This window comes from Seriola aureovittata, chromosome 8, assembly GCF_021018895.1.
Source record: "Seriola aureovittata isolate HTS-2021-v1 ecotype China chromosome 8, ASM2101889v1, whole genome shotgun sequence".
In the NCBI taxonomy this organism is placed as follows: domain Eukaryota; kingdom Metazoa; phylum Chordata; class Actinopteri; order Carangiformes; family Carangidae; genus Seriola; species Seriola aureovittata.
In genome coordinates, this window is record NC_079371.1 from 22,713,887 (window position 1) to 22,735,192 (window position 21,306).

Sequence of the window (21,306 nt, forward strand, 5' to 3'; positions counted from 1 at the left end):
AAAAGAAAAAAAGCCCAACGTGACATCATCTACACTAAACAAATGCAGAGGGAGAGACACACAGACTGCCTGAAAATGAGACACCAGCGAGAAGAGCTTATGTCACTGATTTGCTTCAACGGTAATTAATTTTACGAACATGCATTTCAGCTTAACCATGCACAAATTACAGTTGGAAAATTGGAAAATGGAAAAATAAGAAGCTTTTGAAATAGAGCAGCTGCACCAGGAAGAAACACCTGGTGGCAAAAGATGCAAACAAAAGCACTAAAACAGTAAAATGTTGATCTTCTTTAACCTGAATGCAGAAAGAAATCATGTACTTTTCAATCATAAACCTTTATAGTTCAAATAGCAAACAGTTCTGCACATGTCAGGGACCAGACTAATGGACCTCCGTTCTCAGTACCACTTGACTTCTATCAAAACTTCCAATAATTACAGTTTTAGAGGTGCAAAACATGCAGTACATCTTTTGTCAGTGTAGGTATCACTTTGTCCACATACATGGAGAAATACGTGTGTTTGAGTTAGTAGTATTCATATAGTTCAGAGCGAGTGAGAAATATCCAGTTCTACTGTGATATGTGTGTGTGTGTGTGTGTGTGCTCTGCTGCATATACTCTTTAAATTGCCCCTCACTCTTGTTGTCAGCTTAGAAAAGCTGCCAGCGACAGATGTCATTTGAGTCGGCAAATCAATGATCGCTGGCAAGAACTGAGAAGTCTGCTTTAGACAACCTTTGTCTGATGTCAAAGAGCCATTGTTTCATAGATCAGAATTTCAATTGTAAATCTGCAATTGTTATCATTGTAAACTGTTTAAGTGCCGCGCAAGATTGACAGACATAGCAACAGTAACTAAAGAGTGAGTAACTAACTTACACTGTACATTCAGACAGTAAAATAACAATAATACTGTGTTGGAAAATGGTATGTCATTTTTGAAAATCTTACTCTACCCAATGCAGTTTCATTCAAACTGTAAGATCATGTCTGTCTCTGAGAAATATTTATCAAACCAAACATCCAAACTGTTAGTTTATCCATTCTGCTCATGTTAAACTTTGAATCTCATTCATCATGGGTGTATTTATTCAGCGAGGCTGCTCTTATGTTACACTCAGCACTTGCAATATCCAGCTTGATAAGTTTGCTCAGGCAAAACATGAGCAGGAAGACCATCCTTCATCTGGAAGACAGGGATGCGGTTGTATGGCTGACCGGGACCTTTGACCTCCCTGTAGAGAAGGAGGTGGAGCCAGAAGGAGTATCTTCCCTCAGGATTCAAGAGACATAAAAAACACCCTCACTCACACACGAGTCAGTAAAAATAGCATCAAATTCCACACATCTGTGTTCAGAAGAAAGAAATATTGACATAAATCCTTTCCTTCGGGGTTCCAGTTACCACCTTGCAGCCCACATCACTGCTGGTTTGTTCCTACCTTTATTAAGACTTTGTGGAAATGCATAGGAAGACGTGACTACAACAAAGGACAGCCTTGACACAGAGGCTTTAACCAGAGTATGACTGACAAATGAACAGTCTTTCCCTGGAACTCATTCCAAAACTGTGCACTATCTGAAAGGCTCTCCATCTGTGACGCTGCGGCACTGAAGAGTCCTCCGAGAACACGGTATCTTCAGAGAAGCATTCACAAAACAGTGGTTTAATATCTTATTTCTTATGAAGCGCTTTTCCTTCATTACTATTGCCGTCCACGGTCATGGAGAATGAAGTCTTTCCATCCAAATGCAAAGGAAGCATCGTTCTGAGCCATTATCCTCTTGTGAATGTGAGTGATTGGGAGTCATTTATGCTCTGCAGTGCCCTAGTGCCCTCTCATCTACTTCAGTAAGCCTGCCCACCCATTACATGCAAGTATTCAACAACACTTGAGTGCACTGTGATTTACAGATGGCAAATTTCCCTCTCTCTAGACAATTCTACCTCTGTCACACTCACATGAAGTTTCAGTCTGGGCTGTTGAGCGAGTAGAAGCCAGAGGTGGACACTGACTCCAGCTCCATTTTGAAGTGCAATGCATCAATCACCTCAAAACTGCTTCATGAAAGGTAGAACTTTTTTCTCTTATATCTTCAGTCAAATCAGCGAAGTGACCATAATAGAATAAGTGGTGTCCACTTTTACCTTAATGTCCCAAAACCCTGTTTAGTCTGACGTCCTGGCTTCTAATTATAGGCACTTGCCCTAATTTTAAAGGGATAGTTTGGTTTTTGGGGGGAATTGTGCAATTTTTTTCCCACTTATCTGGACTGAGACTAACTCAAGGATGCCTCTTTTATGCTGCTGTGTGAAGGTAAAGTATGCTGAATAGTAAGATCAGCACAATTAGTGGATGAGTGTTATGCACCCTCTCCAGTGCAAGTTTAATGCTCTGCTCTCACTATAGTCCATTAACTGCTTTCTTTAATGGGAAAAACTACTGCTACAGTGGATTTCATTATGTAAACATGATGTCTGATACAATCAAATTTCTTTGTTAATGTGTTAATTGCTGATACTAATTAAGTTAAAGGTTCTGTAAATGAGATTTTAAACAGTAATATAGAAGCAAACAACTATTTTCTATATGAAGACATGATGCAGTCATGGCGTCCCGAGCAGACAACAAAGTCACACCCCCTCTGTGTATGTTGTAAGTTTCTCTGTTCTTTGTTTTGGTGGCTGGTCAGGTAGCGCGTGAATGTTAGTGTATATACAGTGCAAAGGTAGAGTCAGGAAGCAGTTAGCTTAGTTTAGCATAAACAGCTAGCTTGGCACTCTCCAACATATGTTTACCAACAACATTAAGAGTGTGTTGACAAAGTTTTAGAGGAAGTCCAAGTTTCATAAAAACTACTGAAATACGCTTTGATGCAAATTTGCCCAGGGCAGCGCAAGCACGCATCGGAGCAAGATAAAAAATGTTTTAACTTGAGACACAAATTTGCACTTATTCCACGGCTTCATGAGTCTGCTTCATGGACATACAAGAAGGAGAGAGACTGAAGGGAAAGAACTGGAGGTTACCGTGAGTCCTGAGTTACTAGCTTACAGCTAACGTATGTAGCCTACAGTGGGCACATTTTGATAAGATCTTGGTATTTTGGTCCGTGCTGTGACTATTTCATGACAAGTAATGCTGGCTAGTGTGTGTTGTCAGAAACAGTTACTGAGCTCAACTTTTGCTTTTCATCAGTGAACAAAGAAATGGTGTAAAAACCTGGCAACCTCACTAACATGATTTAACTGTTTGTGTACATACTAACCAAGATACAACATTAGCATATTTTTTTAACACTGGACAGAGCCAGGTTTACCTCTGCCTCCGGTCTTTATGCTATGCTAATTGTATGAAGGTATTTTTGGTGCAGAATAACTGAGCTCCTGTGACAGTGGAATTAGTAGTTGTATTAAATAATCACACATCAGTAAATTTGAGGTCACAGAGAAAAAAATGCTGTAGGAGTTGCGCACTTTTTCTTTCTCTCCCACAAACAGTAACACCTTCTCAAATTCTCCATTGCAGGTTCACAAATCATGTTTTACAAATCACAAATTAAGAAACTCATGCACTCACATTTTTGCTACAGTTGCTGCAGTGAATGTGGCACAAAACACATTCACACACCCATATCAAATAATGTGAAGTCACGGACAAAATTTGCACATCTGCAAATCAGAATGTGAATTAATTTAATGGGTGTTGCTCGAGGTGCCACAGGTAAAAAATATCACTTTTGCTCCAGATTCACAGAGACATTTGGTGCAAAAGTCAGAGCATGAAGAACTTGCCATTTAAGACTCATAGCAGAAGATTCACGCAGTTGTAGTTATTGATTTGTGTTTGTGTAATAAAAAATAGTATTTGAAAGAAAGTATTTTACAGATGTGCAACTCTCATTGCATGAATTCAATTATTAATTGATTTATAATTAATTTCCTCTGGGAGCCATCTGACAAATATCCTATGATTCAAACTAAAAATAATTTCAGAATCAGAACTGAGCAGTTAAAGTTTGAGCAAATATAACACATCATTAACAGCAACAGTCAGGTTGCACAAGAATAACACTGCCTTCATTTCCTCATTTGAGCATATGTCAGTATCTCAGTCCTCTTTCCTTTTCAGCTTTCTCAGTATTCAAATGTTTTGCCCAGTTTCTGTTTTTGACCAAAGAACCCGAGTCTCTCAGATTATTTATTAATCACAAAACCATATAACTGAAGAACCTTAACGTTAACAGACTTACTGCTCAAAATCTGTGGAGTAAAGTGGAGTTAATGCACCGTCAAAATTAATGTTCTAAAGAATAATATGACTTATCGGGTAATTTCTGACAATAACTTTATAAAATATTGATTTATTGATTTATTTAAACATACACGTGAACATACAGTGTCGTCCAGTATGCAGAGGAGCACAGCTGTTGTAGGCGGTATGCTTCTTTTTTTTTTTTTTTTTAAACACAGGCGGAAATGAGGCGTTCACACATTTATAGATCATTTCTGGTGATGATTTTGAATCCGTCTGCAGGGGACATGGCCGGTGGGAGATGCAGGAAGAGGCGTAAATGTTGGTGGGAGAATTTTTGCCCTGAAGCAAATGCTGTGTGAGCGCATGTGCCTGTGCACATGTGCATCTGCAAGTGCGTTTTTTTATGAATACATTAATGTATATAGGAGCCTTTGCATCAAGTTTTGAAAGAAAAATTATAAAAGTAAAGAAACAAAAGATGGCAGCCAGATGTGAGGAGGAAAATACATGAAAAACAGCTACCTATTTACCACTGAGGATAACAAGTGCACCTGATTATCATTTTTTGACAGGTTTATAAAACAAAAATAAGTTTATCCGTCAATGTTCCTTTACTCTGTTGTTGATGTTTGCTGAAAGCTGAATATCTAATTATTGGTTGGAAAATTCTTTTATGACAGTTTATTCTCTGTGCAGCCAAAAATGAACAAATCCCAGTTCTCTGGATGGGGCCCACAGTGTTCCCTGGGGGAAGACATGATAGAAACACAGTCCCAGTTTGCTCTTGCTCCGCTTCCTCAGTCCTCTCCACAGCAGCCCGGGCCCCCCACCAGCAGCAGCAGATGTAGCCACAACACTTCACGGAGCCATTTTGCTGAGCCATGACAATTGCAACAGAAACAGGGTGACACCAGATAACCTTGATATCATTGACATACAACACACACACACACACACACACACACACAAGGACAAACATAGCGTGTCACTATGGCAACTGTGTCATCATTCTAATCTCCACAGGCAACATGGGATGGATCTTGGATGCCAGTTTTGGGGTCTGTTTCATTAGCTTGATGTTATTGGAAGAATGCTATCAATTGCACTGTTAAATCATGTGAATATATAGTAATATGATTACGTAACTTGCTGAGTCCTTGCAGAAAGTCCTGTTAAAGGACCATTTATATACGTTACCAGGTCCTGTGATTAGAAACACAAAGCAGACTGTTCCAATGCCCTCCAGGCATTTTAGCAGCAGTAGCCTGGAGCAGACATATTATCCAGCCTTTAGAGACTTCAGCAGGGGGAAAAAAGGAGTACTCCCAACCCAGATGATTAGGCTAATGAATTCAGTTGCTGTGAAAAGTTCCTTCCTCTAATGTACAAGTTTCAACTCCAAGCCAGCACCTGGTTTCAATGATATTTTCCTTCTTACATGAATGAGAAAAATTTCACATTGTTATTGTTAAAAACAAAATGTCTGTGGCAGAAATCAACATGATTCAACACCTTCATAATATAAAAAGTGTTTGAATTGTGAGTTTAAAGGCAACAGATTTCTCTGATAATTTGAATCGGCTCTTGTATCTTACTTTGAAGGAGACAGGATATTTGTAATAACGCAAATGACCAAAAACACCCAGTTTACTCCATTTGTCCAGACGTGAATAGTATTATTTTTAATGATGTAATATCATTGTTTATTTAATATTAATGTTTGTGTTTGCCTTTAAAGCAGCACTAATTAACAATCAATCAAATGACTGATGTGTAATGGGTAAGGAGTCACTTTTAGTGACATCCACCCCAATTACTGTCATTTGTACTATCTTTGTTTATCTTCAGTTTCCAGCAGCAGCAGCAGCAAAACAGCTCTGCTAAACCCACTAGACGCTACCTGCCAAGCACCAAACAGCAGACATACAGTTAGTGGCTAGCTGGTGAATAAAGTGAGGAATTTAGCAGCTAAAGAGCCAGATGTTTTGCTAGGATATGGTGAGGGCCAATAAAGAGGTGACCAGAAACAATACTTCAACTGAATCCTAATGTCGTCATGGCTGTTAACAACAGCAGGACCTGCAGATAAAGTGTCAAAGATGACATTAGAAGGAGGTAGATATGTTGGATAATGGAGAAACGGTTACAGTGACATATGGTGCACTGTGGCACAGAGAAGCCTTCATGGGAGCTGTAGTTTTTTGATTGAATGCTAACAGATCAATTGTTGTTTCACTTTGTTAAAATCATAGTAGATTCCTCTTTAACTAAAATAATGAACAGTTAACCTCAGTAAAATGTCAGAAAGACTGATAAAGTAAGTGCTCACTGAAAGATTGCAATGAGTTAGTGGAACCACTATTAGCCTACAGGTCCAACAAGAGGGGGACTTGAGAGGCCAAAGGGTTCCCTCTGGTAAGACCTGATAACGCAAACAACTCTTTTTTAATTTCTGTTGTTATTTGTATTTTAATATCAGAAATATTTCTGGAATATTTCAGGAAATTCTCAAGATTATAAGCAGTTTTAAGCTTTTTTTTTTTTTACACATTATTTGATTTCTCATAAAATCTGTTTTCTGAATTCTGGTAAAAATGAACTTGAATACTGAGCCTCACCACATCTTCATTCAGGACTACTTGTATCCCACACAGTGTTCATGTTCATAAACAAATTTCTTGCAAGCATCATTGACAATAACACTCCTTGCCACCTGGTGCTTAAGCCTGGGTTTTATTATTCTTCGCTCCACTTCACACTTCAACACAAAGCATGTAATGTTGCATTGATTATATTGATTCTGGGAACTGTTGCAATGCAAAGATAAGCGCACATGCCTTGCAGTAAAATGAGATTTTGATCCATCGAAGTCTTTAGTTTCCTGGCCTGATTGCTGGGAAGATCTTGCTTCATTTCACCTCTCTATTGAGGCAGGCACTGTATAAATAGGCACACTGGAAATAGACCTTCACTCTCAGAGGAGCCTCTCAGGAGAGCGCCTGGACCAATGGCCAGATTTCCGACACCGAGATATAGGCCAGAACATTACAGACATCTGCACTGTAATGATGTTTTGTGGAATCCCTTCACATTTTGGGAAGAAGTTGTAAACAGTTGTCTAAAATCTTCTGAATCTGCACGTCTGCCTGACTTTACATCAGTGTCTCATATAGTTAAATTAGATGTTTCAAAAAGAACTCTTCCTCCTGCAGCTAAAAACATTTATTCATTTACTATCCATTTACTCTCCCATGCCTCATTTACTGAGTGCCATGACGTCAATACCAGTTATCTTCAACAGTGTGCGTAGCTCTGTTTACTTGTTGTTCCTCATCCCTGTTGTGAATAATGTTGTCACAATTATGTTGTACATGAATGGACATGTTTTCCCCAAAGACCTCCATGTTCCCTACAAAGCGCTAATGAATGAAGATCTCACAATAGCTTTCCTTTTCTGTCAGATATCTGATGACTGTGCAGCTCCGGGGTATAACTTGCGAAAAATGAAACTGATTTTGTATTTTTGATGGCTTTAACAAACAGCCTGAGAAACTTATCACTTATCTCTCCTGGATAACTGCAACCTTGCATCTGAATGAGGGGTCTAAGAAGAAACTATCTACTATATAATCTTTGATTCAGAAGTACTTGTTTGCTTCTCGTTACATAGCAATTTGGTCACCTCTGCTGTGTTTTAATGAAGCAGAATTGACCGTTTAGTTTTTCCCTTTTACGTGTTTTTCTGTTCTGGGTGTCAACGGACATTGGAATGGATAAGAAATACATATACATAGATCCGGTATCAGCAGAAGTAACCAAGTGTTAACAGATCGATTGTGTTCCTACCTGTTGCATATATCATGTTTTATATATCTGTGGTACTATATAGATCTTGGACTGTCTAAAACCTTGTGTAAGAGATTATACGGGGTAGTCCCTGAAGTACAGCGCAACAATTCATAAGCTGCTTTGAGTCTCCTCTCTGCGGCTTTGCGACACCTGGTGTGAGAAAAGAGAACAGCAGATGCAGCGTTCTACGGCAGGTGCGCTGTGCTTCTCTGTTTAACTTACAGCGGTGATAATTATAGTTTTTAGATACGTGTGACAGCGTACAAGCTGTAAACACCATACTGACATGTTATCACCTTATAAAGTTGATATGGTGAATGTGTTAGCAAACAGTTGCCTATGTACACATCAAGCAGACTCTCTGTTCATTTTCATTTTAGCTCCGCTTTGGTTTCCACCAACTGCTGATTACTGGCTCTTTAGCTGCTAAATGCTCCATGTTCACCAGCTAGTCGCTAACTTTGTCGGAGGTTAGATTTCAACAACCGGAAAAAATGCTGTAAGAGTAAAGCAGCGGGTTCTAAACCAAAATAATGAGCCGAAATCTCTTAAAACACTGTAGAACTGAGGGAAACTGCAGAGTCGTGAAGTAATTTCTCAGTGGGTTTGTCCCTAAAATCGACCCCTTTAACATCGCAGGTAGTTTTGATTGTTATTTGTTAGCATACAAATATTGATTAAAGCAGCTTTAAAAGTGTTCTATAGATCTAGGGGGAAACAGCTTGTCCAGATTAAATCCCCAGTAGTCACAGATTTTCACAACAAGATGTTTCCTTTACTGGCAGGTTGGTAATATATATGTTTGATAAGTCATGCTCCACCCAGTATGTATGAATATTTTGAATGTAAAATGTTTTGCTGGATGGGTTTGAAAATGACTAAATATGGTCATTTATCCAGTATTTCACAATAAAAGGTCCCTATTTGAGGTGAAGAAGCACTGACAGTGCATGACTACATCTGCTATGAGCCATTACGTCATATTTGCACTTTTTGCCACTGTTAGACCATGACATTGGGACTGATCACTGAGTCAGATTCGTTTACACTGTTCAAATAACACCGCCCACACACAGAGGGTGCAGCGTCCACAGCACTGATCTGATACTGATACTGCGTGGTGGTTTTTTAAATGCTAATTTTAGGCTGAATTTGCCAAATAATAAAATTGTTTTAAACAATGAATGGGATAGTTTTTAGCAGTGAATGGTGTAGCAAGGGTGCCACGCTGGCAGAGAGAGCGAGAGAGAGAGGGAGAGAGAGAGAGAGAGAAAGGAAAACAGGAAAATCTCAGAGGAGTAAAATAGCTGCCGAAAGGAATCTAACCCAAATCTCCTTCATTTTTCCTCCCTTGAGTGGCACAGCACTTCAAGGGAAACTGATTTGCATGCAATTGTCTTCTGATTAAATCCTAATCTATTTTTACACCTCAGTGATGAGACAGTCTTTGTTACGAGTCCTCTTTTAAACAGAGGACTCACAGCACCAGTCCATACAGCTGAGGGGTGACAGCCAAAGCACGCCACCTGATGCAACTTCAGATGCTTCTGAACAATCCGCCATTACAAACTAGAGGTTATGACACGAGTTGCTTTAGATCAGGTGGTAGTTTGGATTGGTCATTAATTGTAGGCTTGGTGGTTTAAGGGTCTGTTTGTCAAATTGTCCTTGAGCAAGACATAAGTCGGTTACTCTGCTTTTCATTGTCCTGTGGCATCCAAACTAAACTCTGGACACGTGTAATGGAGACAGTGGGTGGTAAGTTACGTTAAATGTCCAGAGGACTGCTATATATAACACTTCGTCGTCAAAATCAATCAGATTCTCTTTAATCTCCCTGGAAAAGAAATCAAATATCAAACTGTTGATGAAAGCATTAAGGACTATTATTATCCTCCCAGAGTAAATGATTCCAGATGTGGGACGATTACTGGGTTTAAATAAAGTAAATTTGTGGGCCAAGGTGAAAGAGCTCATTATCCTTCATCATTAGCGGTTTAGTCCAAGAGGTGGATCCCATAATTCTCAGCAGTCTCAGTGGCAATTAACTTTCCTGGGGTACAATCCACATGCTAATGGTTGTAGTTAAAGTATTTTCTGCTATGGTAAACTCAAGATGCCAGAGGGGAGTGTTCACCAGGCAGACACAGAATATATGTAGACATGGGTCACAGGATGAAATACCTTTACATATGCCTCAAGAATGGTTCCCGTAAAAACACCAGAAACTTTTATGTCTTTTACATTCCAAAAGTTAAATCTCTTCCCTTTAAGATGTCCTTTTGCTGCCAAATTGTCACCCGAGTATCCAAATGCAGACAGCATTTTCTCCAGACAAGACCAGGCGTCTGTCTGCTAACGAGTTTTTAATTATGTGAGGATTAATTCTACTGGGATCAAAGCCGACAGGCATGGATGGAGCCCCCAAATATTCAGTTGTACAGTCCCACTGACAGAGGAACTCATCGTTCACAAAGTGCCCACATTTTCAAATGGAAATGTAAACAAGAAAGTAATAATTCATTAGGATTTACAGACTATCTAGTTAATATACCGATACAGTGCATAGACTGAAATAAGTTGAAGTTGTACTACGTGTACAGGCCTCATCAGCAGCATGTTAAAGAGATAATCTGTGGCTTTTCCTTAAGAGTGACTCAACACGCAGCCAGTTTATGAAAGATTTGACCTTTCCAACACACCTCTGGAAAAACCTCCTAGTACACAGAAAATTGGGTGGATTTTTTTTGGATTTTAAGGTTGCATTAGTTGATTTATTTAGGGGACATACAGAAAGTTAGTTGTTACTTTACACAATGCATTTTATTATGAAATCGAGCTCCCTCAACGGTTCCTTTCAACAACTCAGAAGCCTCCTTACATGTCTCATGTTCTGTGTTAGAGGGTCTGTAAACGATCGTCTAGACCACCAGCAACTCAGATCAAAACAAATGCTTTATTGGCCACACATTCATTCCACTCTCTTCACCTTCTAGTGGCTAACTTTGTCATGTGATGTTGGGAATCTAGTGCACATCTGGTATTTCATTGTTTTGTTTTTTTTGTTGCTGAAAACAGCTGCATGCAGCGACTGGGCACACGGTTGAGCACTGAAACCAAAGCAAATGGTAAATGTGCCATTTTAAAATCAAAGCAATAAGCTAAAATACACAGCTGTATAGTTCCCTGACTGTGTGATCCACCTCTTTGACATTAAACATCCTCATTTTATTCATTTTAAGTTAAAAAAATAAAATTGACTGATAAACACAGGAGAAATTTCATGCAAATTTCACTTTCACTTCTCACACAGAGGTCAATATGCTCTGCAGTTACATTTCTGTTTCAGAACTGTCTTTGAACAAATGTACACATGGTCAGCACAGCTCCTACACACTGATATCAGTGTGGACAGGTCCAAACATCAGGATGATTGAGCACTTATTATCTGGCCCTGCATCACTAACTGTTAAAGGTGGCAGTGTCACCTGCTCTATACATTTAGAGCTATCAAAAAACCATTTGCTGGGAGCTGTCTTCCATCTCACTGCATTAGTATCCTAACAGTGACACCACCACGAGGCTTAAAGAATATTAATGACACTGCACATTTACAAAAGCTCTAGATGTTTTTGTTCATTTTTAAGTGTATAGTTCTTTGCTCAACTCCATTCTTCCCTCCTCTCAGCTGTCTTGCCTCCACCAGTCACCAGTTCAACAAGCAACAAGGTGGTTTTATTTCAAGCACAGCACAAAGGTCTGACTGGAGAGGAACGGTTGTCTTGGCAGGATTTCAATTTAATTACCCATCCAGATTTTAGTGCTTTGTGCATGTGTGTAAAAATGGATGTTGTTCATATTAATGTAAATTTAGACTATGTCCTCTTTAAAGATCCCTCAACAAATATTTTTATGAGTACAAGGAAATTAATTAATTAATTAATTGTTAATACTGTCATACCTTCCACAGGACCTTCTTAGCATGAAAAACAAGTATAAACTGAGCCGGCTCCACTGATAGACAGACCTTTGGGAGATGTGAATAATGTCTCAATTTCTGTGCTTTTTGTCAGGCTGAAGATTCACTCGTTCCCCAGTAAATAATTATTCAGTGTAAACTGGAATTAGACATGCTTCTGAGCGTCCTATATTTAGAAAATGTCTTTCCATATTCCCAATTCACTGAGCTATAATTCATTCAATTAAACAGATTGTTTGAGAGAACAGCAAAGGATAAGCATAACACTGAAATTAATCGATTGAGCATGTTCATTAAATTTTGAGGCTTTCCTAATCGCGTCCTTCCAACGTTTATTAAATATTAATGACAAAAATACATTCAAGAGTCAAAAGGTAAAGACAAAGACTTCTCCTTGGACTTCCTGTGACATGTCCCAGAGAAAAGTTAGTGGCAGCACAGTTCCTAGTGAAACAGGGTCGGTCCTGTGCTGCAAGTGCCTGTTTCATGCTATTAGAGTTTTGGTATTGCTAATAATATCAAATGAGAGCAGTGGAACAGATGTGCCTCTGCTGGCTGTGTGGAAAAGTGGCAGGTTTTCAGGAGTTACACAGGAGGAAAGTGACAGCATGACAGTGATTTATATTTACACTTTAATGGCTGAAACCTCATCACATGATGCTGAGGTTATGACCGGGAGCTCTGCATTTTGACTTTAGACACAACCCAAAATCATACTACTGGACCTGTAGCTAATCAATCAGAATTCAACCACATCCTTTTCTCCTCACCAGCTCAGTCACCAGAGAAAATTCCCTCAGCTGCTGCAAAAACTATGAAGCACAATAAAAAAAAGAGCCGGTGTAGGGACAGTGACGCCTTGCATACAAATGTCTGCAGCCTTTGCAGCAGAAAGGGAAATTTGTTAAATTCAGCTGGCATTGACATAATGAAAGTCAACGTAGCGTTACTCTGTTTTAGATCAAAAAATCAAACTTGGCTTAAAATCTGTCCTTAAAAGCAAAAACAAAGCTGAAAGTTCAGGACAGACGGACCTGACTTCTGGTACGTTTAATCCAAGAAGGAAAGAGCTTTTTTATCAACTAACAAAGACCTTCTGTCGGGGTCCTCATGTAAGTGGATGTGTCATTTTTTGTGTCATTTTGTGGGACTTTTTCTTTCTGTCCAGTTTTCTGTGCATTACTGTGATGTTTGTGACTTTTGTCAGGACTTGCGTTTACATATTAACTTCAGTCACATGATAACAGTTGTTTGTATAATGTAATTTACATGATAACAGGTGGTCCACCACTTGTTATCATGAGAGCGAAGTTATATACTCAGGTCACATGCTGACACTTGAGCAAGTTTGCCGAAGAAGACCTTAGAATAAGTAGAAATATCTGGACAGGGAGCTAATAAGTCAACCTTGAGTTTCAAATAATTTACCAAAGGTATGTCTTCCCAAGTAAAGAATGTATATCTGTGCTTAAATTGACTATAAATAGTCAATTATCAAACATAGTTAACATTTACAGATCCCTATATTCGTTTAAGCACTTACATTATAGTAAGTCTTGTTATTTCATTAGCAACAAGGTATCAGGTAATTACTATAAAAGAATCATCTATAATCATGACACATTGATTCTTTTGGATTAATTAGTTACAATGACTTTTTGTGTCTGTATAGTTAATTTATTTTTATTTATATTTCTATTCATAGTTTGTGCTTGTGATGTTACTTTGCTCACTCTTATGATTCTGTTAATACAGAAATTATAGTGCATGAGTTTGAATGTGAGGTTCAGTGAATAAAGTTTCAGCAGATATGTAAAACAGCCAAACTTTATGAAATGCTGTTTCAGTCTGGAGCCCTGCAGCACAGTCGTATGGACCTGAGCTCAGTCTGTGTCTCACAGCCGCCTCAACAGCTTCCTGACAGCGTGGCAGCTCCAACTCTGCTCTGACATTTGTTTCATTACAGGAGGTCACTGCTGCTTTTTCACTCAGCCACCTAAACCCACTGCAATGAGGAAGAGAATTAGCCTCTAAGTACTTGTCCATTTCATGTTTATTCTTAGACAGTCCCCAAATTAACATGTTTCTCAAGAAATGCTTCCTTGTTTAATTTATTTCTGTGTATTCATCTGGATTTATTTCTGTACGCATTTATCTGGTGTTATATGGATGAGCATCTTTTTCCTTATTTAAAATGTTTTTTTGTTCTCTGAAGGTGGCGGTGTTAATTATGTTTAAAGAAAAGCTGTCGATCTCATTATGCATAGAAGGCTGAATGTTCACCTCTTATATAATACCGAATATCCACGGTCTTTGGGATACATGAGCGGAGGAGGTGGAGGCAATCTGTAATGCTCAAACAACCCATGCAGTGTTGTAAGAAACCAGCTGCTTTTACAGCATCTTCATGCTACAGCAACCAATGTCATACACATTGCAAGGCAGTGATACTGTAGGCAGAACAACTTTCCTGGAAACTGTCAGAGGACTGGTTGCAGACAGTGTGAAGAACAGTCATGTCAGGAATCTTATGGAGAAATAACAAGAATTAAAGGAAAGTTGGAAATGTAAATCAGGTCTTTGTGCTAGTGCTTGCTTGAGGTTTTCTATCCACTCCTGGGCATGAAGCAGTCCCTTCCAATCTGAATAAAAGCACCATTCCTCTTTCCTTACACAACGTGCCCTTTTTTCTGTTGCGAGAGCCAACACTCGCCCATGTGTTTGCATTACTTTAACCTGACAATCTGACACTGGGATTTCCTACAAGCAAGTGTAGTGTGTGGGCTGCTTTGTTGAGCTGAGATGTGCAGGGTCATGTGTGGATGCGTGGGAGCGCATGTACAGTATTAGATTCTAAGTATATTCACTTGCACACAGTGTGTTGGCAATCAAGTCAAGTTAACTTAGGAAGAAATTATCACTGACATAGATGCACTACTCCAAACATGCCTTTCAACAGCATCACTTACAGTCCTGAAATATGGGTTTCAATCCAGCACAGAGAGGAAATATTGAGCTCAGCCTGGGTCAGACTGTGTGATCTGTCTATGCCATCTAGTGGAGAATGAATGTGACTGGCTTACAGAATTGATGAGCAAGCTTGAATTCCTCCTCCTGTGTCTAACTTTGCTAAATGTTAGTCCATCAAACCAAAGTCATTTTACAAACCTTCTGTTACTTTGGTTTGATGTATTTTTCAATACTTTTTCAACTAAAACATGAAAACACCACTGATGGTGTGTATCAGAGAATAGTGGCAGCAGTATCAGACGGTATATACACATATACAGACAGAGACTTAAAAGGCAGCTACACGTATAGTATACGAGTTGTCGTGTGAGGAGAACTTTACAAGGGGACCATGAAGGCAACAGTTTCCATGACAACAGTACACACATTGAACGGCCCGTTTGAGGGGCGAAGTTGTATGCTAATATTCTTCTCTTTATATACTTGTTCTGTGTGTGAACATCATTATAAGACGGTAGGTTGAATTTTTTATGAACATTAATGTGAAGAAGTGTGTTAAACTATTTTCTCTATGCTAATCTGTCCAGTAGCTACACCCAGTTGTTGTTTATCACGAGAAACACAAACCGGGGTTATCTTGTAACGTTAGCTAGTTTCAGAGGAAATTATTTGGTATTCTGCAACATGTAAGCACAGTACCAAGTGTTTTTCATTTTATTTGGCTTAAACTAGACTTCGACAACTTGCCCTGAATAGGTAATCACAAGGAAGAATAGAATAATTAAAAGCATCATAAAAATCAAAAGCCCTGTACACCAATGGTCCTTTCCCACAGGTGTTTTCACTTTAGCTTGATTAGGCCCCCCACAAAAGATCTTTATAATTCTAATTAGCACATTGAGTTTGACACATGACATCACGTCATTCCCAGCATGTTTCCATCAAACACAGGTCTAATCAGCAAACACATGAGAAAAAGCGAGCCTTTAATAATAATGAATATATTTTAAACACGAAAATGGCCAATAGCAAATTGGAAGTTGAGTTATAAACAATATGAATCATTGCCTGCAGAAATGTGTCTGAGGAAAGGACTTCAAAGGAGTTAAAAGTTGACACTGAGGCAGCCACCTTTAGTCACTGGCCCGAAGGTGAGACCAGCCAGGATCCCCCTCCTTTGGCAGTGCTATCCTGGTTTAGAAACACTGTTCTGGGCTACAGCCAATTTTTGGAATTATCTGGGCTAATGAAGAGATGTAGTTTGTTTTCATTTGTTTTCTCTTTGTAACCTGCAGTAACACTGAGCCAGTGCAGCACCAGATGCCAAAGGAAATGTCAGAAATGTCATCACCACAACCTAGTAAGCTTTTGTTACAATGCCTCACACATAAGAACAATTCAAACAGACTAAGTGATTGATTGATTACTGATTAATTTGGACCATTGTTGTCAATATGTTTTCAACAGAGGGACCAGAGGTTTCTTCAGGCAGCATTGTTGTTTCAGAAACAGAAAGTGCTGCCAAATCACATAAACAAGGTAGAGTGGGCAAAGTGACAAGTCTGAAAAATAGAGACAAAACTATAGGAAACTACACACCCTCATTAGTTTTGTGTTTTCACTCCATTGTGTGCAGACATGAGGAGAAGGAGGAAGGAGATACGACAAAGCCCATTCAAAGTACCAGAAAGTAATAGCATTTTTCTACAGAGCGTAAATGAAAAAGAGAGCCAAAGAGAGGTTGGTCTGTGCGCTTGAGTGCAATTGTGTTTATAGAATACATTTATTTTTTTACATACACTGCATGATATTTATCTGACTCAGTGTTTGCAAGAAGTGAAACATTGATTGTTGCTCTGTTTAAGTCATGCTGCTCCTCCATGCTCAGGAGATGCGTAAATTCCTGGCTCTGCCAATTGATAAGAAGACGACCCACGCTGCACGAATGATGACCAAGATGAAGAAAGAGCTGGTGGGAAAACTGGATGAGGAGGAGGAGGGGGAAAAGGAAAAGATGAAGAATCTAAAACAAATCAAGAGTAAGACAACTTTCCCTAAACAAACACTGAGCAGACATGAGTTGAAGATGGCCATGATGAAACGAGGTGAGAGACTATAGAGTCAAATTATGTCAAATTTTGTAAAGGTACCACTTGTAGCTTTTTGAAACCCCTATCTGCATTCCACAGCCACTGGATGGCTGATGAACTGATTGCTATTGTTTGTCCTCAGAAAACGTTACAAAAGACAGCAAACATGACTTAATCTCCATGGAACGACAGAAGGCAGTGTTAGAGGTAAATCATTTTATGAGTTGCTAAGATTTTAAAAAAGAAAGTCATGAAAACAATCTGGACTCATAATCAGGTTCTCAGTCTACAGGTGCTTTATGCATGAGTGTTTGCTTTCTGTCAGCTATCTAGTCATCCTGATCTACATACTACTGTACATGTGAAAAAAGCTGATGTCACTCTACACGTGTTAAAGAAACATCTATTACTCAGTTGTTTTGTTCAATCAGTATCTACTCCTTCAACTGCCAGTACATCTCTGACTGTGTTCAGTTCCTATTCAATCATCTCCAATGCTCCCTTATTCAGTTATCTCTATTGACGAAGAGGGGCGAAATTTCGAGGATGGACAAGGCCATTGCAAAAGAGGAGAGACAGCTTAAACAACTTGAAAGGATGATTGCAAGAGACAACCTCATCTTTGAAGAGTTCCTCAGGGAGAATGAGAAAAAGTCTGTGGAGGCCAGAACATTGTAAGTATCAACATATGAAGTGGTTTCATGTTATTGTGACTAAAGATCAAATTGTGGGTCTTCAAATTCGGTTTTACTCTTATTATGATCTCAATACAGATTGGTGTTTATCCTAACAAGACATTCATATGATGTTTAAAAAGTCACAATGCAAATGATTGTCTTGTCTCTGTTGTCAGTTTTGAACGGGAGGCCAAGTCCAAACAGGAAAAGAATGCTGAGATCAAGAAACTGACTGCTGAAATAGGCACCATAAACAGGTAGCACGCTCATGATGTTGTATTATTAACATTTGTATATTAGTTAATCATATTTTAAGTAAATACAGTGAAAAAGTATAAATGGAGGTGAATAAAGTTGGAAAGACACAGTGTCATGTCATCTGGATTTAAATCTGGTATTTCTTCTTCACAGTGAACTTGCCAAGTTTGAAGAAATCCTGATAGACTACAAGAGATACAAAGAGCTTCTGTTCAAGCTGTCTCCTCCAGAGTGGCAGGAGGCCCAGAAAGCTAAGGCTTCTTTGAAATCTAAAGTCCTGTGTGACAAAAACACACAGGACAAGCAGAAAAGGAAGCCTAAGGAGTCAGGAATTAGTCACGGCAAGTACTTCAGCTTGGTGCAAGGAAAGACCAAGTGAATCAACATAAAGTAGATTATGAGGACAGGGGTGACACTGGTTAATGTCCTGAAACTGTGTTTTCATAATTTTGTTTTGTTTTGTTTTATTTTATTTTATTTTATCAGTATTATTAACGGTTTGTTGCAACAAGTATGGACGGTGCTAGTGGTGTGATTTGAATGATAACATGTGCACAGGTTTGGTGTCCAGTCCAGGTAGAGAGCTGCCTTGCATCAAAGAGACCAGTCTGTCCTCAGCCCACAGCGACACAGTGTAATCACCAACACACTCACTTCAAACACAACACTGTGTCTTCAATGTTGTGTTTATGCGCAGTATATGTCTTGTAGAGTCATACAATCTGAAGCAGTGGTAAATAAGGCAGGGGTTCTCATAAGGCAAAAGAAACACTAATTATAATTTTTACCTGTCCTCGTATATGGTAAATGCAGTGATATACTTTTATATGGTCATTTGAACATTCTCTCTCTCTTCACTTTCTCTCTGTTGTAGCACACAGCATGCTAGTATCACTTTGAACATCTTGCACAAAACTCATTTGAAATCCTGTTTACATGCTGCTGCAAAACTTCCTCCTGAACCCAAACTCTTTCTTTGGCATTTCAGGATCACAAATTCTAATCTGGATATTGACATCTCAGAGTATGAGGTCAGTTTTCCACTGAAGCAGTTTGTTTTCTTAATCTTGAGTTTTTATTTGCAGTGCTTACAGTACACCCATCTCTCCCACTTTGTTGTGTCACCTCTCTGCAGGATCAGCCAGAGCTGTACTTTTCTGATCCCCAGCAGCTTCTAGATCTGGTGACTGAGCTGACAGAGCAGAACTTGTCCCTGATTCAGAACTCAACAAGGGTTGAAGTGACAATGGAGGGGCTCCGACAGTCCGTGGAGACGGCCAGGAAGAAGATGTAAGCATCGTGGGTTGAGGATTTGTGAATTAATTATTTTGGCATTTGCCATTTTTACCTGTTGTCTTTCCTAAAAAACTTCTTTTGCAGTTCACGCTGACATTCTTACTATATGGTCACAGGGATTATCTGTCTATTGTTATCTGTATTTTTTATTAATTCTCCATCACTGTGGATGACAGTTTCAGCTAAACAATCAGATCAGAAAATGGAAAACAAAAAAAAAAAATTTAGGTCCATTTTCCCCATTTCCTGAACCTTTCTGTTTGGAATTTCAGACCTGTTTTTATACGTTTTTAGTTTCCCAAACAATATTCATTCATTCATTCCCTCCTCTCTGTCAAATCCATCCAATGCTAAATCCCTTTCTGTCCATAGTGAAAAGGAGGAAGAGCAGCTAAATATACAGATAGATGAGATTAACCAAAGAATCAACAAAGAGAAGGCGGGAGGCAACAAGCTCAAACAGAAGGTTCAGGTCCATGTCTCATTGAACACAGAAGACCAGGTAAGCAAGCACAAAATATAATAACTTTTTTTCCAAACACTTTTAAAATCTTAAAGTTCTTTAAATTGATCTCTGTGGTCACAGAAGACTGTCCACAGCATGCTCACGTTGACTATCTGAGTGTCTTTCTCTTGCTGACAGGATGTGATGCTTGAAGCTCTCGGTGACAAAGTGTCAGAGGTGTATCGCAGCTGCGTGGATGACAGGATGACCAACCTCAGCACCTTGGAGAAACTTGTCAGTATTGAGAACCGTATGTCTATACTGCTGCAGGGCCTTGAGAGCATCCCTGAAAAGGTCTTGGAGATGATAAAGCGGATAAAAGACAGCGAGAGGAGGACCAGGTATGTCTCAGTGACGATACTTACGTTATATTCACTAGAAGAAAAATTGATTATGTAACAAATTCAGGACTTTTGTGAAGATTAATGACAATCATGTCACAGCATTACTCCTGCACACCAGGATTGTTTTTCCTTCAATATATTCTTTATATGCTTAATAAAAAACACAGTAGCTATGTTATTTTAAAAAATCCCCTCTCTTTGTACATCATGTTGCAGGGAGCGTGAAGAAAAGCTGAGAGAGCAGAGAGAGAAACAGAAAGAAAGGATGAGGAGGTATATGGAGAGATCCCTGGCTGACTCCAAGAAAATAGTAAGTCATTCACTTAAAAATGTAATTATATTTTTATTTATAAATTTATATTTAATTTATACTATTCTTTGAATTTTGTATTATCACTAGTAAACATCAAAATTTAATTAAAACAATTTTATATCAGTAAATTATCACTACCTAAATTGGATGACCACCTGTCTTAAACACTGAGACTGAATTCGCAGTAAAAGTGAAAAAAAAAACAGGAGCAATGCTTAAACTCTATCCCATTTTCTTTCAGACTGGGAGAAAGCTCATGCCCAGATGCATGCCTGTTGCCCCGAAAGTCAAAGTCAGCAATGTGGACAACATCCCCGTCGTGGACGAGCTCCATGACTACCTTTTCACCTCTGATGACATAGAGTAAAAAACAAACAAAAAATGAAAATTATGCAAAGAAAATTATGTTTTAAATATTAAAATGCAGTCAGCCTCATTAGCACATATGATTTGTAACTGAACGATTATTATTTACTACTGGATTAAAACCTTCCAATCTCTGTCTGAGGTCACAGAGAAACCACTCAAATCAGACCCTGTTCTGGCTGTTTTTTGGTGTGAAAGCTTCTGATATAATTGTCAAACAATAATCTCATTTTTTTCATAACATTGTTAACATGTAGACCGATTCTATTAAACTGGAAGCAGAAGAACCTACCAGCCCCCTCAGCCCTGTTAAAAGATGTGAGTTGACCACCAGCAAGAAGCAGTGGTTTTGGATTGTGACCCCTTATAATGAATCAGTGTCTTGTTGTAAAACC

General features: G+C 38.9%; 1 protein-coding gene across 3 annotated transcripts; it reads left to right on the forward strand.

Moving 5' to 3' along the window:
* Nucleotides 1-13,006: 13,006 nt before the first annotated feature.
* Nucleotides 13,007-21,079, forward strand: cfap100 (cilia and flagella associated protein 100). Of its 3 annotated transcripts, XM_056382859.1 has the most exons (17): nt 15,482-15,576; nt 16,137-16,213; nt 16,358-16,422; nt 16,530-16,601; nt 16,699-16,802; nt 16,951-17,167; nt 17,295-17,359; nt 17,663-17,826; nt 18,006-18,086; nt 18,241-18,428; nt 18,646-18,721; nt 19,076-19,118; nt 19,223-19,377; nt 19,756-19,885; nt 20,027-20,229; nt 20,449-20,542; nt 20,787-21,079. In XM_056382859.1, exons 3-17 carry the CDS (start codon nt 16,383-16,385, stop codon nt 20,910-20,912), a joined length of 1,758 nt encoding a protein of 585 aa, XP_056238834.1. In that variant the 5' UTR covers nt 15,482-15,576; nt 16,137-16,213; nt 16,358-16,382; the 3' UTR covers nt 20,913-21,079. The 3 variants fall into 3 exon arrangements, with proteins under 3 accessions (XP_056238835.1, XP_056238834.1, XP_056238833.1); XM_056382860.1 differs by lacking the exons at nt 15,482-15,576; nt 16,137-16,213 and adding an exon at nt 13,007-13,204; XM_056382858.1 differs by lacking the exon at nt 16,137-16,213.
* The last annotated feature ends 227 nt before the right edge of the window (nt 21,080-21,306 follow it).